This window comes from Dendropsophus ebraccatus, chromosome 3, assembly GCF_027789765.1.
Source record: "Dendropsophus ebraccatus isolate aDenEbr1 chromosome 3, aDenEbr1.pat, whole genome shotgun sequence".
Lineage (NCBI taxonomy): Eukaryota > Metazoa > Chordata > Amphibia > Anura > Hylidae > Dendropsophus > Dendropsophus ebraccatus.
Window position 1 is genome coordinate 171,570,968 of NC_091456.1, and position 21,969 is coordinate 171,592,936.

Consider the following 21,969-nt stretch of genomic DNA (forward strand, 5'->3'; position numbering starts at 1 on the left):
ATTGCCCCTTATTATAATGGATTGTCACCAAAGATTTCACGTCCATCTATTGTAGATGTAAAATCTAGTGAGTGTGCAGAAGAATGCACATAGAGATTTTCCTGCAGATTCCACCCTGCCTTGACCGCCACCACCACTACTTCTTCCTCTTCTTCGTTTTCTTTACTTCTCAGCTGACAATCTTTGAGAAGTTTCAGAAACTTGTTCCAAGAGTTGAATGACTAAACAAGACCTGCACGTTGGTACATGAGGCAAATTATATACTAACTTCTGATATTGGTTTTTAAATGTAGCTGAACAAGCTTCCGTGTCAACCATGGGTGCGATGTGCGGCCATTTCTGTCTTTTTGGCTTGTGCATGACTAAACAAGAGCTTCCTCTCTGATCTCAGATATAACCATGATTTCTTTTCTTCTTTTGGATGCCGCTTGTGGTGTGTGTTTGACACTTGCCGTCCTGTTGCAGTCAGCAGCCGCAGCATAGTAGGGGTTAATAGCAGTGGGAGGTGTGGCGCTGTACAGTAGCTGTGGGGGCAGGAGGGATGCACAGGCTGCTGCTGCTTCCCTGCACAACTGGAAGAGACTGAGGAGCAGGCAGGATGTATGGAGAGGAAAGTGTCTCCCCTATAGAGAACCTACATAAACCATGAGCCGGCCTGCTGGAAGGATCACTGGCTTTGTGACCCTGATGGACAGAAGTGCTAGGATACAGCTCTTCTCCTAATAAGGTGTGTAATAAATATAAATGCAGCAGAGCTGAGCTTGGCAGGTGTAGAAGAGCTAAGTTTGTCATTAGTTTCTCCTCCTAGTACTATTACCGAGGACTGTATGTGGTTTTTACTACTGGTTAAACTTCTTTATGATCTGAACTCATGAACTTACACATTCACCTCTGCTACATCAGTATTGTGTAATATATTTATATGTCATTTTTTTGTGCATTTATTAGTGTTTTTTTCTGATTTTAGACATATGTAGATATAAGAAAGAGTTAGATTAGATTTTAGGTATATCAGTGGATGATAGAGATAGAGAGAGATAGGAGATGGATATGTAGATAGATAGATATAGAGATAGATAGATAGATAGATAGATAGATATATAGATAGATAGATATAGATTGATAGGAGATAGATAGATTGATAGAGAGATAGATAGAGAGATAGATAGAGATATAGAGATAGGAGATAGATAGAGACAATTGTAACATAGAAACTAAGTATCTGGTGAGTTTTGCCTCTCTGACCCTTTCCTTATTTTCGGTCCCTTCCACCATACATTCTCCGCATGTGTCGGGTGTAACTTCCCTATATAATCTCCATATATATCAGCCTCTGATGTCTTGTGAGACGCCTTGCACGTGTTTATGAGCGACTCATACGCTGGAAACAAATCAAAACAGCTTAAGGAGTTTCCTGATCTGTGAGTAGTTGTAGTAGTAGTAGTAGTAGTTATTTACAGACACAGCAGAGTGGGATTTGTCATTGTTTATATCATCAGGATAGTGATGTAGATTTGCTGCAGTCCCATGTAAGATGTTACGTAACACGTGGGATGTTGTTGTTCTAAATGACAGAAAGAGCTCTGCTACATCTGGGTGTATATGACTGTCTAGGTTTCCCAGTGACTGTCACTTGGAGCTGTCTATGGCTGGCGGCAGCAGCAGCACAGGCGGGAGTCTGGTATAAATTAATTTCCATTGTATGTGGATTGCTTATCGTGACCTCTTGTGTGTTTTTGTTCCTGCGGATGGCTGGAGACTCATTTCATTGACTTCAAGACAGAAAACTGACCCCTTAGATAAACAAGGAATCTGTCATTTTTTAACCTTGTTACCATCTGTTTAGTTTTGTTGTTTAACTGGCTGAGCCTGAGGAATAGCAGACACGAGTTTGTTAATTGGTGCAGTATGCCGCGTAAATCTGAACTTTGCATAGGACTGCAGGTCAACCTACAACATCACCTAAACTTTATTACATTGCTTCATCACTGTAGGAGACATTACCATCTTAGAGTGTACAGCACCAGGATTGTGGGGTGTCTGAGAACCCCCAAACCTGGAAATGAATAGAGCACTGCTGAGTGGGGAACTGTAACACAACTCACATGAGAGGGGTCAGTTCACATAGGGGGTCTGCAGAGAATCTGTAAAGGAACCTCATACTTGACTGGCGCAGTGGCCCCTTGAGGATTGTTGAGGGTCCTGGACTGACAAGGAAGTGATGCCGTATCCTGCCACCAGTTCTTGTGAGACAATTCATGTAAACTGGTTATCCCCTATTAACAGGATAAGAAAAATCTAGGTGATTGATGGGGGTCTGACCAGTAGGAAGTGTGCATCCTCGACTTGTACTCCATTCACTCTCTATGGGACTTCAGGTCAGCACATTGACTATCTACAGATGTCCTATGGAGAATGAATGGAGCACTGACTGGGCATGTGTTCACTTGGGCCTTCATTCTTATGGTCCATGGGTTCCCCAGACTCCCACAGATCAGCAAGCTAACCCTATTCTACGTTTAGGGGTTAAATTTTAGGCTTGACATGGGTTTACATGGCGTTTTTCGTTCGCGTGATCACATGGCTCCGCCTCTTATGCACTTGAATAGGGTCATGTTGTGACCGCCAACCCCATAGAAATCCAGCCCCATGTAGCCCTGGTTTTAATCTTGGGGTTACCCCTTTATAATGACACATTCAGCTCTGCTATATATGGATGTCTGAATAACACTCAAATATGTTAATTCTCCAATAGTGAAATGTGGTGTCCTCTAGATTCCTTTACTATTAGGCCCCGTTCCCACTGAGCAAAGCTAGCGGAATTCCGCGACGGAATTGTCCGCCGCGGAATGCCGTTAGCCTCCCGCTCATAATGGGAGTCTATGGGAGGCGCGCGCTGCTGCTCTGTACGCGCTGAAGAATGAACATGTTCATTCTTCAGCGCGGACAGGGCACAATTCCGCTACCTTTGCTCAGTGGGAACGGAGCCTTAGACACTGTTGGTGGTGTGTAGACCCCATTTTATATTGATATCTGAATTCAAATGCTTATAGAAAACCTCTCCTGCTCTGGACAGTTCCTGACATGGACAGAGGTGGCAGCAGAGAGCACTGTGTCAGGCTGGAAAGAATACACCACTTACTACAGGACATACAGCAGCTGATAAGTACTGGAAGACCTGAGATTTTTTAAATAGAAGTAAATTTCAAATCTATATAACTTTCTGACACCAATTGAAAGCTCTATATCAAGTTCAGAGCTGCAGACATGATGAGTAGCTGCCCCATTTACTGCTTCAGAGCAGACATCAGAGACCTGCACTCTTCCTTTGATTCTGCCTATGGTTGCAGTGAGGTTTGAGCCTGTGTTTCCCCTGTACTGTGACTTCCCAGCAGTAGCGGCTCTCCTGTAATCCTGCAGGATTGAAGGTACTTTCCGTGCAGTCATTACTCTGTGCGTGTTCCTGCCGGCCCTCCTGTTTGCACGGCCTCTGATCGCCTTCCATTCGTACGTGGTAAAATATTTATATGTTTCTAATATAATTTCCATGTTCTCCTTCTATGCGGAGAATTTTTCTGCTACAAGACAAACTACTTAAGAGAGCAAATAAAGCTGTTAATGGAGTGTTTACCAAGCGGTGGAGCGCACCTGGAGCGTGGGCTCACCTGTCACCATAGTCCCATCTAGGAGAGGCCTGACTGTGTCTGGATTATTGGATGCCAGAATAATGGAATGTTGACCACAAGGCCCCTTAAACCAGCTGGTGGTCTCCACACGGAAAAACACTTGGCCTTTTATAGAAGAGTTGTGTGCTATGCTGTAAGAATGAACATAGTATATGACCATGCACTAGAACACCATGTCACTATAGGGATCACCATTCTGTTTTTCCATTGATCCCCTTGAGGAGCTGTCAATATCTGGTGGCTTTCCGCACCACTGCCAGTTGTTTGTTTGCCAGAGCCGCAACACGGAACAGCTGACTGGCAGAGTCTCCAGGTGTATGATTGCTACCAATCCGATATCGATTGCCTATCCTAGGGAATGAGTCCCAGAAAACCCATATAACTTGAACTAGAGAACCTGTTTATCGTGATACTTGGTGTTGAGCAGACTTGCCGAACTGTTCTCCAAACCCGAGCGGGCAGCATTTGACTTCCAACAAGTTGGATGCCGCCCTAGGGAGTCCTGGAAAGCATGGATACAGCCATAGGCCATAGGCTGTATCCCTAGGGCTGCATCCAACTTCTTAAAATGCTCCTAATCAAATGCCGCATGCTTAGGTTCGGAGAACATTGATGAACCTGAAAAGTTGGGCAAGTCCGCTCAACACTAGTGATACTCTACCAACATTTAGTTTGTTTTAAAGTCTAATATAATAAGAGACATGCTGGTTGGTAGACGTTGCAACCTATTGTCCCACTGAGGTTATCAGCACTATAAATGGGGCATGACAGATGTAGGGACTCTCATAGAAATATGTTACACACAGGGGCTGTGGTGCAGTACCTACACACTACCCAGTATACTCTGTAAGGACTCTGTTCACATGTAATAGGTGGCTGCCTGCAAAGAGGGAGATTCCAATCCCAGCAGTGAATCCAGGAATTGCTCATAGTATAGCAGCCCCATACCCTATCACTGAGTCAGTCTGATGCTGACGGTGCGGCATTACCGTCACTAATGGTTTTATGCGGAGGCAGATTGACTCTGATAATTTCACTTATTCTCCCAAACCAAAATAACCCTGGAATGTGTTTGGATAGAGTGAGTACAACTTGCTCAGTGTACGGCCGTGCCCTGGAGGGTGAGAGTCGATTACATACAGTCCAACCCGCAAGCCTCACCCTTTGTGTGGTTTACAGTAAATTCCAGCTGTGTGGTATCCATGTGGTTTAAATAAATATCTCCAGTTGTGTAATATTCGGCGTGATATACGTGGGAAGGCATATATGTGCCAAGTACACTGAATGAACTCCGCCATACTACACTAGATCCGACAATGAAGAAACTCCCTATCTGTACACATTAATAGAGCCAAATACAATTGTCACAGCATGTCCCCTCAGTGACAACCAAATCAGGGAACCAGCATAAATTTAATGTGTATGGGGGTCCCACAACTGTACAAAGCCAAATGGCAGTGGGAGAAAAAAGGATCTGAAATGTTGGATTTCAGCTACTTAAACTTAGGCCCCGTTCCCACTAAGCAAAACTAGCGGAATTGTCCGCCGCGGAATGCCGTTAGCCTCCCGCTTATAATGGGAGTCTATGGGAGGTGCGCGCTCCTGTTCTGTCCGCGCTGAAGAATGAACATGTTCATTCTTCAGCGTGGACAGGGCAGGAGAGCGCGCCTCCCATAGACTCCCATTATGAGCAGGAGGCTAACGGCATTCCGCGGCGGAAATTCCGCCACGGAATTCCGCTAGTTTTGCTCAGTGGGAACGGGGCCTTAAAGGGGTTGTCCGGCGCTAAAAAATTCACAGAATAACACACATTACAAAGTTATACAACTTTGTAATGTATGTTATGTCTGTGAATGGCCCCCTTCCCCGTGTCCCACCACCCCCACCCGTGTACCCGGAAGTGTGGTGCGCTATACATTACCTGTCACATGCCGACCACGGTCTCCGATCCTCAGCAGTGACGTCTTCTTCGGGCGGCCGGAGGATCTTCCCGAGTGCCGGCCGCCCTCTGCAGCGTCATCCGAAGCTCACCCGCGATTGGCTGAGCATAACTGTGCTCAGCCAATCGCAGCTGAGCAGCTGATGACGTGGCCGCGTCATCAGCCGCTCAGCCGCGATTGGCTGAGCACAGTTATGCTCAGCCAATAGCTTGTTTAGGTGTCCAGTGGGCAGTCCTAATTTGTGATCATTATTTAGTAGTCAAGCGGGCAGTGCTAATCTGTGACCATCATTGAGGAGTCCAGTGAGCAGTCCTAATCTGTGACCATCATTGAGGAGTCCAGTGGGCAGTCCTAACCATACAACGATTTGCATGAATATTATACTGATTATACTGACTTTTCTACAACATAATGGCAGCAGATTAGACTTCATGTTCAACATGACAGGTCCACTTTAAAGTGCCTCCAAAATTTGACATTGCCTGTACTTTCAGATGGCTTGGACATTGTACACTGTACACAGCAGAGACCTTGGAAACCTATAAACACTGTCAATAACTTCTCCTTTTGTAAAGTCACAACCCTGGTTACTGAAATGCTTTGTAAACATTTTTTTTTTTTAAGCGTCTAGAATAAACTGCACAGAAGCTGAAAAGATAGCGCTAAGGTTGTGAGCGTTAAACTCTTCCTTGCAGCCTCTCATCAATATTAATCACATGCACCCAGGTCATGTAAGGATCGCCTTGATCTATTTTGAGATTGAAAGCCTTTTTTTCCGCTCTCTACTGATAAACACAGGACCTTTATATAGGCCAAGTATTAAGAATGCAAGAGGCAATCTCATCAGCTTATTTCAGCTCCATGTGTAGGCCTCTAAATATTATCACAGGAATCAGACTTCACCTCTTGTATACACAACGTGATTTATGCACTGCATTATACAATTGGCGTCAACAAGAGCTATTCCGCAAGGTAACTTGTTAGATTGGGTAAGTGGTGGTGTTTGACCCATCGCATCATTCATGGGATTGCATTTTCTACTGACTTTAGCATGGACCGTATGGTTTATTTCAACCCCTTTAAATTTCACCGCCATCCAAACGTGGTTGTCTGATGACATCTACTGTTCTCAACCTGCCCAATACATATGTACGGCTGATCACATGTTCTCAGTAGGGAGACAATACGATAGTCAGCAGGCCCAATGAATAAGACTGATTCACCCAACTCTTTACTTATGTGTATGAGCACCATTATCCACATGATACTCATCCAAATGAATATAGAACATTGTCATGTTGACTACATTGAATAAAGAACTCCTTGTTATGGGTGCTATTAAGGGGTATTTGCACAATTTAAAATGACCCTCTAGGATCCGTAGGATAGAGGTTATTGTAGGGGTCCAGATGCAATTTTTTCTGTCAGCTGCAAGCATGCCTATTGTCTGATAATGTAACAGTAGGGAGGGCTGTCAGTCATCAGGAAGGCGTGCTTGCAACCTGATCACCAACATGGTAGGAGAAGTTCACTTTCCCTGCACTGCCTCCACGAGGGTAAGGGAAGCATTAGACATCGTTCATGCAAATCAATACATTGCGGCCCAGATTTATCAAAGGGTGTGAAATAGACACTGATGGAAACTGCCTGTAACTACCAAACCCAACTCAACTTTCAGGTCCGGTAAAATTAAAGCTGCGCTGTGATTGGTTGCCATGGGCAGTTTACACCAGTTTCTGTTCGATAAATCTGGGCCTGTGTGTATAATGCAGGATAGGGCAGGTCCTAAAGAGTGAGAGTGGCCAGTGGATTCCAAATTTACCGATTTATTGGTAGCCTTATTCTCTGCGCTCTGTTGTCTCCTCAGATGCCTCCTCTTCTAATTCCTAAAAGAATGTTTGAAGACTTCACGTCTTGTCTACAGGATTACTAGACTGTGTCAGATGTAAATCTCAAGGCTTTGAGTGCAGTAAGATAGCAGGTTCCTACACCAATAACCAACCTGGCCCATGGGACTCATAAAAAATACATGAAAGTCACTTCTGTTTTGGTGTAGACAATATCACAGTAAAGTTTTTTTTCCCCATAAACAGGCGGAGGAAATACAGCAGAGGAGGAAACAAAACTTTCTAAGAAGCTTCCAATAAACTTCTCTGGCCTGTAATTGAGGTTTATTTCTACTTGGCTGCTGATCTGGCTCTGATCTTTGGAAACAATGCTGATAAGTAGAGAGCGCTGATCCCAGAGAACTTGCTGGACTGCAGTTTTTAGGCATTTTGGAAATTATATGGTTTAAAGATCTCATTGAATGGGATGGATTTCACCAATTGTCTGAAGTCTATGAGGGCCTCATGGCTGTCTTAAATAAGAATGTGGCTAGGCTTGTGTCCCAGAGGTTGGACACACATAGACATAAAAGGCTCCAAAGCAAAAATTAAGACTGTCGTGCTTTACTCTTCAGTCTGATCTAACGTAGAAAAATTCTGCAATACAGTTTCCAAAGCCTGGCAGGTACTATATATCTACAGTATTTTCCATGGATTACAATGTATGATACCTGCTGGTGGTTGGCTTGCCATGCATCCCACCCCACCCCACGCGATGTTGGATCCCCGGCATTACACCCCCCCTTTAAAATGCATTATTTTTTTATTTTCCTAGTAACATAGTAACATAGTTAATAAGCTTGAAAGAAGACAAGAGTCCATCAGGGTCAACCTAGGGAAACCCTACTGTGTTAGTCCAGGGGGATGATCTGCAGTTCAATAGCAAACATAGAAGAGAGGGGGGTTCTAAAGGTTAAAATGGGCCCCATTATAGCGCCAGGTTTTAGTAGGGTTTGGTTGTTCAATACTCGGTCTAGCATCCCACTAGTTTGCTTAAGTTTCTTACCAACAAAGGCTGGTGCCCCTCTCTGACATGGCTTGTTGCAGAGGCAGACACAGCTATTAAAGGGGTATTCTAGTCACAAAGTAATGGCATTTACCCAGCATATGGAATCACTTCACGATCAATGGGGTTCCGATCTCTGTTACAACTCTTTTACAGGTTTGGCCATTCGACCTAGGAGCTTTGGGTTACTCAGCTGCATCAACCACTGTAGAGACTTGAGTTCACACTTGTGTCCAGGGAGAGGAACATAACAGGAAGGGGCTTGTCAGCAACTCCGATGGTGTTTCGGGAAGCTGGGAATGTGTGGTGGTGCCTCATCCTCATCTATCACCTGCTGCTTCAAATATGTAGAAAAGACGACAAAGAAAGGCCTGAGTACCGAGTCTCAGAGAACGAGACGACTGGGACCCTGTTGACACCAGCACTACTATAACCTGCTGTATTTTACAGATCATTAGTCCATTCTTTTTCTATTCCATGTTATAATTTTTTTTTTCTTATGCTAGGATCATAATATCCCCCATCTACAGGGTGGATGATTGTGGGAGTCTGATCGCTTAGACTCTTCAGATAAATGGAAAAAATATCCTATTGAATCACCCTATAGTAATAAACTCCGGTAGTCCCCAGTGACCACTGATCAGAGTTACTGCCCCCCTCTTCAGCAAAAAAATCACAGAAGGCTCCAAATATGCCCTACAGTCATAAGAAGTCCGCAAGGCACCCCAAAGCTTCTCAGACCTGAAATGATTTCAGACCCCAAGTCACTAGCATCAACTTACCTGCAAGAGGGGGGCACATGCATCAACTTACCTGCAAGAAGGGGGCACATGCACCAACTTACCGGCAAGAAGGGGGCACATGCACCAACTTACCTAAGAGAAGGTGGCACAGGCACCAACTTATCTGCAAGAAGGGGGCACATGCACCAACTTACCTGCAGGAAGGCACGTGCTACTGCAGGTCAAGGAGGAAGCAATAATGGACATGACACAATGGCACCTTCAGTGCAGGTGCCAGGACTCGGACCCCTCATGCTGGAAAGCCCCCTTATGTGTCACTCCTAATGTGCAGTATCGCATCCTCATCTCGACAGGATAAATGTAGAAACAAAGTGCAGTCATTTCCACATAACACACATTCTCATCATTCCGGTCGACAAGCCTCAAGAGGAAAAGGGAAAGGACAAATAACTTTTATCAGATTGCCGAAAGGGAAACCCTGGAGCCTTTTACTTCATGTAATGACTGCTCCATGCTGGGGGCAACGCCATAATCCAGTTATGTGAATGAGATAAGTGGCCAGGAGATCAGATCTAGCCTAATAAATAGAAGCCATTGGCCTGGGCTCCTCTAGCCGTGTCTCTAACAATGTGCATTGTAAATCTCCTCTGGCATGTCCTGAGTCTCCATGACTGCACCCTACTGAGAGATAGGGGATGACCTGTCTGTACCATGCCATCATGTGTGGATGGAGCAGAGCTGAACTAATCCATTAACCCTTTAACTCTTTCAGGCTGTTTTGGCTTTGCATTAAGTATATTTGCACTGTGAATGGGGGGGGGGGGGGGGGGGGGGGGGGGGGGGGCAGGGAACCAGAAGCAACGTAAACATGTAAAAAAAAAAATCTTTAATACTCCTTTGGTATCGGCAACATTGCACAAGTATTGGGGGAGAAAAGGGGGGGGGGGGGTTCCACTGGATTGCTATTCAAACTAATATGTGGGAACACATCCTTAAAGTAGTCTGAGACCCCCCTCATCCTTCCTCACCTGCAGAAACTTCGGGAGAAATAAGGCTAGATAAAGTTTATAGTCTTTCATAAAAGGTATAGGTTGGGTAGACCTTATATATATATATATATCCCTGATCGAAGGCTATAACATATCCCACTGTATAATGGGATACATCGCTGCATTGCTCATTCTCCTGAGCACCCTGTAGAGCGGTGGTCCTGTCACATATTTCCATTAACAAATGTGTCAGATGTCCGTCAGTGCTACCACTACCCTGCAGGGGGCTCAGAAAGAGGAGAGGAAGGCTCCATTCAATGCTAGAAGATCAACCCTGAGGAAACTCTGATGATGTCATATATTGACAGTTACTAGAGAGGAGCGAACCCGAGCATGGAGCATTTAATTACCTGGAAACATGGATACATCCAACTTCTGCAACCACTGGGCATCAAATGCCGCACGCTTGGGTTCACTCAGCTCTGACAGTTAACATATATGGCATGTTACATCATCTGAGCTTCCCTCCATCGGTGGTACAGCTATGTAGTGAGCCTTCCTCTACTCCTCGTGAGCTCCCTGCAGGGTGGTGGTACTGCTGACAGCCATGTATGTGTCCATAGCACAGAAGGAGGAGAGGAAGGAGTTTCCTGCATTGCGGTCTTGGAGCTCCAGAGATAGTTGAGGCCATTACGGCGCTGTCTCACAGTAGGAATGTCCATTGTTGCCTTTGGCAACCAATCACAGCTTGGCTTTTAAGTATTAATGAGTTCTGGTAAAATAAAAGCTGAGCTGTGATTGGTTCATAGGCAATGGGCAGAATCGTACTATAAGACAGCACCATATACTGTATCTTCCCCCAGGTTTTTTTTTTTATTCAGGATTCCATTAGATAGAATAGCTGCCACATATCATCCAGGCAGAGGACTCTCTTTTGGCCTCCATGTGGCAGTAGAAGAGTGCGGACACAGGCTTCCCAAGCTTTTCCAACATCCTCGCTAAAAGTACAGCACAAATGCAATGTAAACCCAGCCGAACTAAGAACGCCCACCATATTCTTTTATAGTCACTGACTAAGGGCCCTATTACACGGGCCTATTATCGTGCGAAAAATCGTTAAATTTTAAAAGTTAAATCGTCTGAATTTAAACGATAATCGTTCTGTGTAATTGCAGGCAATAATGATCGAAAAATCGTTCGTATGTCGTTGATAGTTTATTTAGATATGAACCTAAAATTATCGTTAATCGTTCGCTAATTGTTTGCTGTAATTCCACGTTCGTTCGCTCAAGTTCCGCATTTTTTTACTAATCGTTCAGTGTAATTCCACATTGCCCATAGTTTTGCTGGGATCAGAAGGAATAAACGATCATAGTAACGATCATAGTAACGATTATCGTTCTGTGTAATATGGTGAACGATTTCAGGTTAACGATAAACAATCTTGTTTGCGATTGTTTATCGTAAGGGTGCGTTTACACAGAAAGATTTATCTGACAGATTTTGGAAGCCAAAGCCAGGAATTGATTAAAAAAGGGGATAGATCCCAGTCTTTCCTTTATGACCTGATCCCTGTTTATAGTCTGCTCCTTGTTTTGGCTTCAAAGATCTGTCAGATAAATCTGGCTGTGTAAACGCACCATTAGTCGTTAATCGTTAAAAATCACTCAGTGTAATAGGACCCTTAGTTTTCTTATGGCCTTGTGGCTGCCATAAAGCAGCTCATGCATCATGGAGGCCTTTATAATTGTGTAAAAAAAAGGTTAAAACAACAAGTACAAAAGAGAAAAGAATAAAAGGAAATTAAATGACACATTTCTTCAGAAGTAGTACATAAGGGTATATTTGCAGAATAAAAGCCCCCGTGGCCCATCGACAGCCTATAGACTCCATTTGCAGTGATAAGCTGCAGAAGAGCAGCTGTGGTGAGCTCGGATCCCCTGCAGCTGCCCCCGGAGCCATGTGATAGATGTAAGATCCCCGTTTCCACTTGTCCATGGTATATCTTTTTTTTCTGTTAAAGTCGTCTGCAGGCGATTTCCATTTCTATATTGCTTCATCCCTCTAATGAGACTACATTATCAGTCATTCATCTTATTTGTCAGTCCTATGATTCACCAGGTTTTCAGAGCATTTCCGTGAATATAATCATCATTTCACGCTACAGAATTGCTCTTGCAAACCACAATTGGCAATCAAGTCCCCATTAAAATGAGCCACTGCCCCCCCCCCCCCCCTGATGATTGGCGTCATGTGATCAGTGAGATACCCATGGTAATCGCTAGCATCAATGCATCAGTCACCTACACAACCATTACATAACCAGATGCATGTTTTAATTTTGGCCACCGGTGATCTCCAACCTCTGCAGCAGAAATGGGGAACCTTTGGCTCTCCATCTGTTGCAAAACTACAAATCCCATCATGCCTGGACAGCCAAAGGTTTTGCAACAGCTGCAAGGCAAAAGGTTCCTCACCACTGCTTTACAGCAGTTGCAAAACAATCCCATTTATAAAGTGTTAAAGTGAATGAGGACGTCCTGGCTTCCTTTTGGGGTATTTTCGGGATCAGGTTAAATGTCCAGAAGTCTCCCGGGTTGATCACTCCCACCGGACAGGAATTTTCACAATACTCTCAAAGTCATTGGACTTGCTAGAATTCTTTTCATCTGCCTCCCTATGTAGGTCATGTCAAGACTGTCAGGGGGAATAATGGACCATTTCCTCGAACTAATCCGACCTTGGGAATAGAACCGGGCTTGCTTAAAAAAAAAAAAAGGCCTGTGTTATGTGTTAATAAAGAGGAGTTGTTGTAGGATAAAGGAGGCCTTCATCTGTACATTTCATTCCCTGCCCAATTTACATGAGGAAATGCAGATGTGGGAGCAGCAGAGGTATTAACTCTTTAGTGAGTCAGTGTATGGAACCTACACCATGTGTGAGAGCAAACATATAGAAGGAAAAAGACTGGCGATGTTCACACAGGCATGTTTTGCAGTGTGTACAACACGTCCATTTTATGTCAGTTTTTTTTTCCCCATTGCATTCAATGAGAACTTTGTTTTATTTTTTATCTATCTATCTATCTATCTATCTATCTATCTATCTATCTATCTATCTATCTATCATCATGGCATAAAAATAGTGAATATTACTTATTTAGGATATAAAGCACCTATTTTGCACACAGAGTACGTTTTGCAGCATTTTTGGTGCTTTTTTTTTTGCACATAAGCAGTTCAAAATAGTTGTCTGACAGTTATCGAGACTCAGTTGTTTGGAGCTCTGTGTGTAATAGGGCCCTGACCTCTTTTTACTAATAAATTAAAGCAAGAATTAGAAGACTTGATTGAAAGGAGCGTGACTGCAGGATCAGACCACATAAGGTTTGTTTGTAGTCTGTAACCATGGCGACACATAGGTCTGAGTCAGTCGCCTTTCAGGAGACGTCATAAAAATGGATTTAAAAAAAATAATAATAATAAAATCAGCCATTCTGCTGGCAGTCTTCTCCTTTGGTCTTCTGCTGGTGCTGCATACATACGAGTGATGTCAGTCTTGTGCCACAGCGCTTGTGGGGAGGAAGCAGCCTCTTGTGGACGGAAGTATGCTGCCGTTTCCAGTCACAAGAGTAATGCCCCTATTCCACTGGTCGTCAGAGGAGCAAACGAGCGCTCTCAGCGCTCGTTTACTCCTCGTTCCCTGCTCGCTGCCGCCGCTATTCAATGCGGCTTCAGCGAGCGGGTGAGTGCGGGAGGGGGCAGCGGGGAGCTGCGGGGGGGCTGCCCGGGGGATCGCTAGATCGTCTGGGCAGCCCATAGGATATAGCAGCATCTGCTGCCGACGCTCCTATTCAACGGAGCGACGGCAGCAGATCGCTGCTATATCAGTCGCTTGTTTTTCAACATGTTGAAAAACAAGTGACTGCAACGATCAGCCGACATGAACGATGTCAGCTGATTGTTGCACTCTATTCCACGGGACGATTATCGTCCGTAGCGGCCGATATCGGCCGTATACGAACGATAATCGTTCCGTGGAATAGGGCCTTAAGTGACATTGCTGGGAGCCAAAAGCTCCCAGCCTGGTCAATCACAGCAAAGGATTTAACTATATGTGCTTCTGGACGGACTTCTGGACAGATTCCAGATGTGCATCCAGAGCTGTCTGGAACTCTGGATGCCTCCATAGGGTTCTATGGGGCATCCCTCCCAGAATTTCAGACAAATGTAGGACATGTCCTATATTTTCCGGAGCTATTTTCCAGCATGGACACCCTTCAGAAAAACCGGCAGGTGATTTTTTTTTTCTTTTCCAGTTTTAAAGTGATACTGACACCCCAGTTTTCCTGTGTGATTTCACATCACAGAGCTGGCGTGGTTACCGCACTGGGCCTAGGCAGGGAGAGGGAGCTCGACGGGTTACTAATCCCAGGCTAGAAGACACTGTCCAACAATGATTAAAGCCACACAGGAAAACAGGAGGACAGTGTCACTTTAAGTTTCTTCATTTTTTAGTTTTGAATGCTTTATAGCTATAATAATAGCTGCAGATATGAACATACCCTGTAGACGGGATAAAAGTCTATTCATCCGCACAGTGACTGCGATTACTCATAAAATCCCAGCGAAACATCATTGGCTACAAATAAAAATAAACAGGAAGCAAGTAACCAAATAGTTTCCTATTTAGCTGCGATTGTCAGCGTGTCAGGACAGCGCCGGGATCTGTCACATGGTTATGAGTAATAAAAAACTATTCTATAGCATTAGTATTGCCATTGTGTTCTGCAATCGTACAATGGGAAATGCAGTTCAGGGACTTACACAGTCAATAAAGTGCGTTTGTAAAACAGGTTTATTAGGAGGTTCACTATAAATCTAACAATACTTGAATGTTGGGCTGGGATTGAGTTCACGCAGTAAATATGCATTGATGCTCATATTGTGAACATAGCTTGTGTATATATATCTCTCTGAGCTAAGTACATCCTATCACTGGCGCCTCAGAACAGAGTGGGATGGTCCGTTTAAGAACGGACACCATTGCATACATATACATTATAGGTGAGGGATGCCACTGTTCAGCATATACATCCTGCTGTATACATTGAACAGAGGTCATAAACGTGATGTGATTAGCGCCTCACCCTACCAAATTTAGCTCTGCTACATATGCATGCTTACGCTAAATCTAATTCATGCTAAAAGAAAAATTAACAGAAATAAAGTAATACCAATTTTCTTTAGTGTCAATCATAAATGCTAAATTGGATTTTATTTTTATTTTTGCATTGAGCAATCAAATCAATATCAAGGACAATATGTCCTGACTGTGTGGATCAACCTTGTACATCAATGTCCTCATGTAGATATCTCAAGTCTCCTGCTGCTGTATGTCCTGCAGGAAGTGGCGTATTCTTTCCAGTCTGACACAGTGCTCTCTGCTGCCACCTCTGTCCATGACAGGAACTGTCCAGAGCAGCAAGGGTTTTCTATGGGGATTTGCTACTGCTCTGGTCAATTCCTGACATGGACAGAGGTGGCAGCAGAGAGCACTGTGTCAGACTGGAAATAATACACCAACTCCTGCAGGACATACAGCATCTGATAAGTACTGGAAGACTTCAGATTTTTAAATGGAAGTAAATTACAAATCTATATAACTTACCGATGACAGTTCTTTTTAAGATTTTTTTTATTAAGGTACCCCTTTAAAGGGGGCCTATGGATTTTCCTTGTCCAACTGAGTTAAGTAAATCATTGTATTTCGTATGAAATAACAATTCTGGAACATCTTCTCTTATAGCGCTCTGTTGTGCCGTTCCTCTGTGTTTCTTGGACGAAATAGCCTACTGGGTGTTAGCAGTTGGGGGCTTGTCCGGGACTATCAATCAGCTGACAGTGATAGACAGTGTAGGAACACACTCTCAACTGGTAAGGGCGCTATTACACAAAACGATTTCGGCCGATATCAGCCATTAATCGTCTCATGTAATATAAGACAAGGATCAGCCGACATCCTTCGTTGAGATATGCTGCCGTCGCCCCGTGGTATGGGAGCGGCGGCAGCATACTGCCTCCATCTCCTATGGGCTTCCAGACAGCTCCCTGCCCCACCCGTTTCTACCCGCTCGCTTCCGACGTGTGTAATAATGCCACTAGCGAGTGGGAAACGAGGAGCAAACAAGAGCTGACAGCGCTCATTTGCTCCTCTCCATCGCCTTGTGTTATGGTGCGTTTACACGTAACGATTATCGTACAAATTTGCGCAATAACGATCGAATTCAAACGATAATCGTACGTGTAAACGCAGCGAACGATCATACGACGAACGATACATCGTGCATTTTGATCTTTCAACATGTTATCAAATCGTCGTTCGTCATTTGCAAAAAATTCGCAAATCGTTCCGTGTGAACAGTCGTTCGCCGATTAAATCAATGTGTGAGATAGGCTTAAGCGATCGCAAAACGATCGCACAGCAAATTTTCCGTACGATATATCGTACCGTCTAAACGCTGCTCGTTATGAAAAAAAAAATCGTTACTCTGACATCGTTAATCGTACGATTGGGCCAATTATCGTTACGTGTAAACGCAGCATTACAGGTGCTTAACACCCAGATGGCTATTTAATCGTACATTTCTAGTAAGAATAACAGTGGGACGGCAAATCGCTGAGCTACAAGCTAAAAGATGTTCCAGAATTGTTAATTAATGGTGAATACTAGGATTTACTGAAGCTAGTCAGAAAGGGTCACTATTGGAAAGAATGTATATTTTGCCTGGCATCAAGCTGGGAGGAGCATTCTAGCCACAGTGCTCCGCCCACATGTCCAATTCAGCTTGACTTCAGGCAGAGTACATGGCTACTCTGGGGATACCTGCTAGTTTAACCCTTAATGGACTTCCGTATCATAAATACAAAAATATGCAACTATGTTACTTACAGTTACTGTTTGTAGAGTGTTTAGTTATTAAACAATAATTGTGTCTTCTTTCCTCTCGTAGTTACCTGGCTGAGCAGTGCTGGAATGGCGGATTCATCTACTTGATCATGTTACGGCGCATTAAACGCAAGGCTCCTCTTCCTCCTTCCAACAGTGGCCATGCCAACACCTGTGAACCCAAAGCAACAAGTTCTACCTCACAGCCAAGCATTAGGGCCATACAAAATGGCAAAAGAACCAGGAAATTTGGCGTCATCTCAAGGACTGTGGCCAAAGACGGCAAAGAGGGTAAAGGAGGACAGGAGGGCATTCATGAAAATGGGCATTGTGCACCTATGGAGGTTGATGGAGGACACGATGGTGAGGAGACTGTAGGGAGTCAGGGTCATGTGAGGGAGGACTCTCACAGCAGCTATGATGAGGACAGATGTGAGTATCTCTTGTCAAAGGCTCCAAGGACTTCCCCGAAACCAAACGACATCTCCGCTCAGGTACCTATAGTACTTATTCTCTTAATACCATATTACAAGAAAAACAGTCATTACCATCCTCGCTCCACTGCCAGGGAGCGAACCAACACACTGTGAATATGAGTTTGGGTCATAAACCTTAGTGGGAGCTATAATTGTGGCCATAGTGGGGAAACTGGCTGACAACAAGTAACACATTGTGGGGGTTCAGAACTTCTAGTTGCTGGTTATTTGCTTGTAGTTCTATTTAAAAATCTCCAGTCTTCCAGTACTTATCAGCAACTGTATGTCCTGCAGGAAGTGGTGTTTTCTTTCTAGTATGTGCTCTCTGTTGCCACCTCTGTCTATGTCAGGAATTGCCTGGATCAGAAGAAGTTTTCTATGAACTGCTCTGGACAGTTCCTGACATGGAAAGAATACACCACTTCCTGCAGTACATGCAGCAGCTGATAAGTACTGGAAGACTGGAGATTTTTAATTAGAAGTAAATTTACAAATCTATATAACCCTCTGATACCAGTTGATTTGAAAGATTTTTTTTTACCAGAATACCCCTTTTTAAATAATTATGTGTTCAGGACATTTGGTAATCCTACCAGTAATATGTTTCCATTGTACTTTAGTAAGAAAGTCAGGACCTGCAAATAGAATCCAGACCCTTTTCTGAACGTCCATCAAGCTTATAAACATTTACATTAAAGCATCACTTTTGACAAATGTTCCCCAAATATTCAGACACGTCTGCAATGTGAAATAAACATGGTAGTGTCTGCCGCGTAGTACATATTGGTGGTTTACACATCCATGGCACTAGTGTCACTGAGTCACATGAAGTAATTTGTTGGTATGACACCATTATAGAGTCCTGGGTGTGACTGTACAGGGTAGAGGTATTGTACCTTCAATGGAAGCAAACCACACGGCTGCTAGTGCGACCAAGGTAAAGAAGAGGACGCACCCTCCACCTCCATAGTGTCCCTGATACATCTATTTGTATTATATGTCTTGGATGCCAGCTGCATGCTGCCAGGAGGGCGGTAGATGGGAGGGGTCACCTACGTTCTAGGCCTCCCTAACTGCTGCTGAGCCTAGATGTGTAGGACAGGCCCCGCACAGCAATGAAGTTGGGGTATTTTATTAGGGGCAGCAAGCACAATACATGAGGTGCAGCAGGTACAATACATGGGCGCAACAGTATAGGAGTTAGTCTGCGGCCGTCAGGGCATGATGGGATTTGTAGAGCCACAGCTTGGGGAACACGACAATATGAGAAAAACCAGATGGTGATTGCCTCTGTTGAAAATGCAATGGGCATGATTGTGCTTACTATATAAACATCTTATAAATATCGGACAATCACTATTATCCCAGAGGTTCCTTATCTGTTTAATATTTTAGTGATTTTTGTTCCTATTGAAGAGGTTTGCCATGTAAATCCTCTGGTAGTCTCATGCATTTGGTGGTCAGAGACTGGCTGCTAGGTGCCATCTGAGCCGTGAGTTGGTGCCTAGTGATCTCAGATGATGTAGTTTTCAGGATATTGTGCTAGATAATCCAATATACAAAGACTTTAGCTAAGATTGCCCACCTTTTCTGCCCAAAGCTGGATCGGCACAGTTCAGACAACACAGGAGGAGAAACGCAGACTGGTGGGAAACCTTTACTTGTCTGCACCAAGACCCTTCATCTGTCCAGACGTCTAGAATTGTATAATGAAAAGTTGTTAAACTTTAAATTACTTTTGGTTTAATTTCATCTATTGTTAGGAATTGATATACGTTATACTGTATCTGTTCGTTTCCTTATGCAATGATTACACATTATAGATATAAGACCGGATAGAGCTGAGAATCCTGGGAGTTGGGAGCCAGACCTATATCCTGTGGGCAGAGATCACAGTATAGGCTTCACCATATACAATAGAACAGTGTTCGGCACGTCCTTCTATCTTCTCTCCGCCTTGGCGATAGAATGTAAAGCTGATATGTTTCTTTGTTTGACACATCCCAGAATTTTCATGGAATGCAGATCATAGAAAAGACAGTGTTTTTGAGGGCAATGATGTCTCAATGTTTGAAATTCCTTGGGTACTCAATAACCCATTCAAGGTCTGGTTCCCCTGTATATCTGAGTCTAAGAAATACTTTTCCTAAATAAAGAATTTCCCTGCAATAAATAATCATCAATATCTACATATGGATGTGTGTATGCACGTGGACATTGATGTAGATGGTGATTTTGTTGGCTCTTTACATGTACTAAGGAGAAGATGCAGTGGGGGGGGGGGGGGGAATCATCTTATAAAATAAGAAGTCTAATTGCACTTGGCAATTCATTAAAACCTTGACAATCACAAAGAGATGTAACTTGTATGTTTTCTTTCAGCGGGACGGCTGCTGCATATGGAAGATGCACATGCTGAAGGGAGCTGATGGTCTGGGCATTCAGATCACTGGTGGCCGGGGCTCCAAGAGGTCTCCACATGGTATTGTTGTAGCCCATGTAGAAGAAGGTGGCTCAGCAGACAGGTATGCTGTAATACATGATGACTTGTTCATGTGATACAATACAGAATAGATCTATATAAAACCTCTAAACATCCAACAGGCAGAGACCAACAAGAAAAGTATGGGTGAATTGGTTTCAGTTTGCCAGTTTTGTGGCACATAAGATGCTTTCCCCTGAGTAAATGTTGTGATATCATGGAAACTTGCTGGACTTGCATGAAGTCACGGTGGCTTATATCACTGAAACACAATAGGAGATGTAAGAACAGTTCAAAAACTGAAATATAAATCTGACTATTGATTTAATGACATTTTTGAAAATTGTTTGGAAAATTTTAAGGTCCCTTTAACACGTCTGTGGCCATTTTTACAGTCTGGAAACACTGATCAGGAAGCCTTTCAGGAGGCTTCAGGAAACCATCAGTGTTTCCTGGACACTAAAACTGAGAAGTTAAAAAAATAAAAAATCATACTCACCTGCTGCAGACTGCCCCTCCTCCAGCTTCGCTGATTGTTTTGGCTTTGCAGTTGCACAAGTAAAGTCACTTATGCGCAGCAATGCTGGAGGGAAGGTAGCGGCCTCTTGTGGCCAGAGGTATAATTATGCCTCCAGCTACAAGAGTAATTGAGAGGGTCGGGAGCCAATGACACCCGGCCTGGTCAATCACAGCACTGTATTTAACTGTATGTGCTCCTGATTAAGCACGCATACAGTTAAAGGGCCAGTGTCAGCACCTGGTGGCACTTGCCCGGGCGCTGGCATGCAATGCAGCTGGAATTCCGGACAGATTCCAAATGCCTCACAGGGTTCTATGAGGCATCCGTGATGGAATTCTGGATAAATGTAGGATATGTCCTATATTTTCCGGAGTTATTTTCCAAGCACGGACACCCTTCAGGAAAAATGCTGAAGGGTGTCCATGCCTAAAAGAAACCAGATAAATTTACTGGACATGTGAAGGGGCCTAACCCTAAATTATTATCTTGTACTGTCATTTTAAGCTTCCTGCTGTCTAAAACAAGTCTGTGCAGTATAAGGGATGCAGTCTGTGATATGACAGATATTACTTCCGGTGCTTCTCCCAGTACCTAGTAGCTTCATGGTTTTAAAGGGAATGTGTCAGCTGCAATTGATGTTCCAAACTGCTGACGCTGTTAGATGCTGTTAGGTTGAGGAGACACCTCGTACATTTCATATATCAATCTGTCTTTGCAGAACATAGAAAAATTATTTTATTCTATTGAAAAAAAAAAAATAGTCAAAGAGGAGCGCGGCAATCGGGTCTAGCATAGTCCAGGGAAAACTTTTGAGGGACTTCTACCCCTCAAAAATGTTTTCCTGCACTATGGCGCCAGCTCCTGCCTCTTGGAAGGAACTGCAGCAGGGTGATATTTAGTGACCAACATTATGCTGCAGTTCTGTTCCCAGCAGGCAGCCAGGAGTGATACTGTGTTGGGGCCATAGCACTAAACCAGGACTGCTTCCCCTTCATTGTCAGATCCTGAGATCGACCCTCAGCTCTATGCCATCTCTTCATGTAATAAGAAGACCCCTGATTGTTGGGCACACACGATGGAAGGCAGATGGTTTTTAGGCAACCTGGGCACATACCCAGCAGAATATATGATATATGATATTGCTCTGTTTTTCAGGGATGGTAGACTAAAAGCAGGAGATGAACTTCTAATGATAAATGGCCAGTCACTGGTGGGGCTGTCACACCAAGAAGCTGTGGTTATCCTGCGGGGTGCTGTCGGAGTGGTGCAACTTGTTGTTGCCAGCAGGGTAGG

General features: G+C 43.9%; 1 protein-coding gene across 6 annotated transcripts in view; it reads left to right on the forward strand.

Moving 5' to 3' along the window:
- The window catches only part of PDZD2 (PDZ domain containing 2), a 214,013-nt gene that overhangs the window by 122,664 nt on the left and 69,380 nt on the right, over positions 1-21,969 (forward strand). For 5 of the 6 annotated variants that reach the window (XM_069963138.1, XM_069963141.1, XM_069963139.1 and 2 more), the window contains 3 exons: positions 17,263-17,692; positions 20,057-20,199; positions 21,832-21,964. In XM_069963138.1, the coding sequence (XP_069819239.1) occupies positions 17,263-17,692; positions 20,057-20,199; positions 21,832-21,964 (706 nt within the window). Of the gene's footprint in view, positions 1-581; positions 728-17,262; positions 17,693-20,056; positions 20,200-21,831; positions 21,965-21,969 lie in introns of those variants that run through there. The other variant, XM_069963142.1, reaches the window with a different exon arrangement.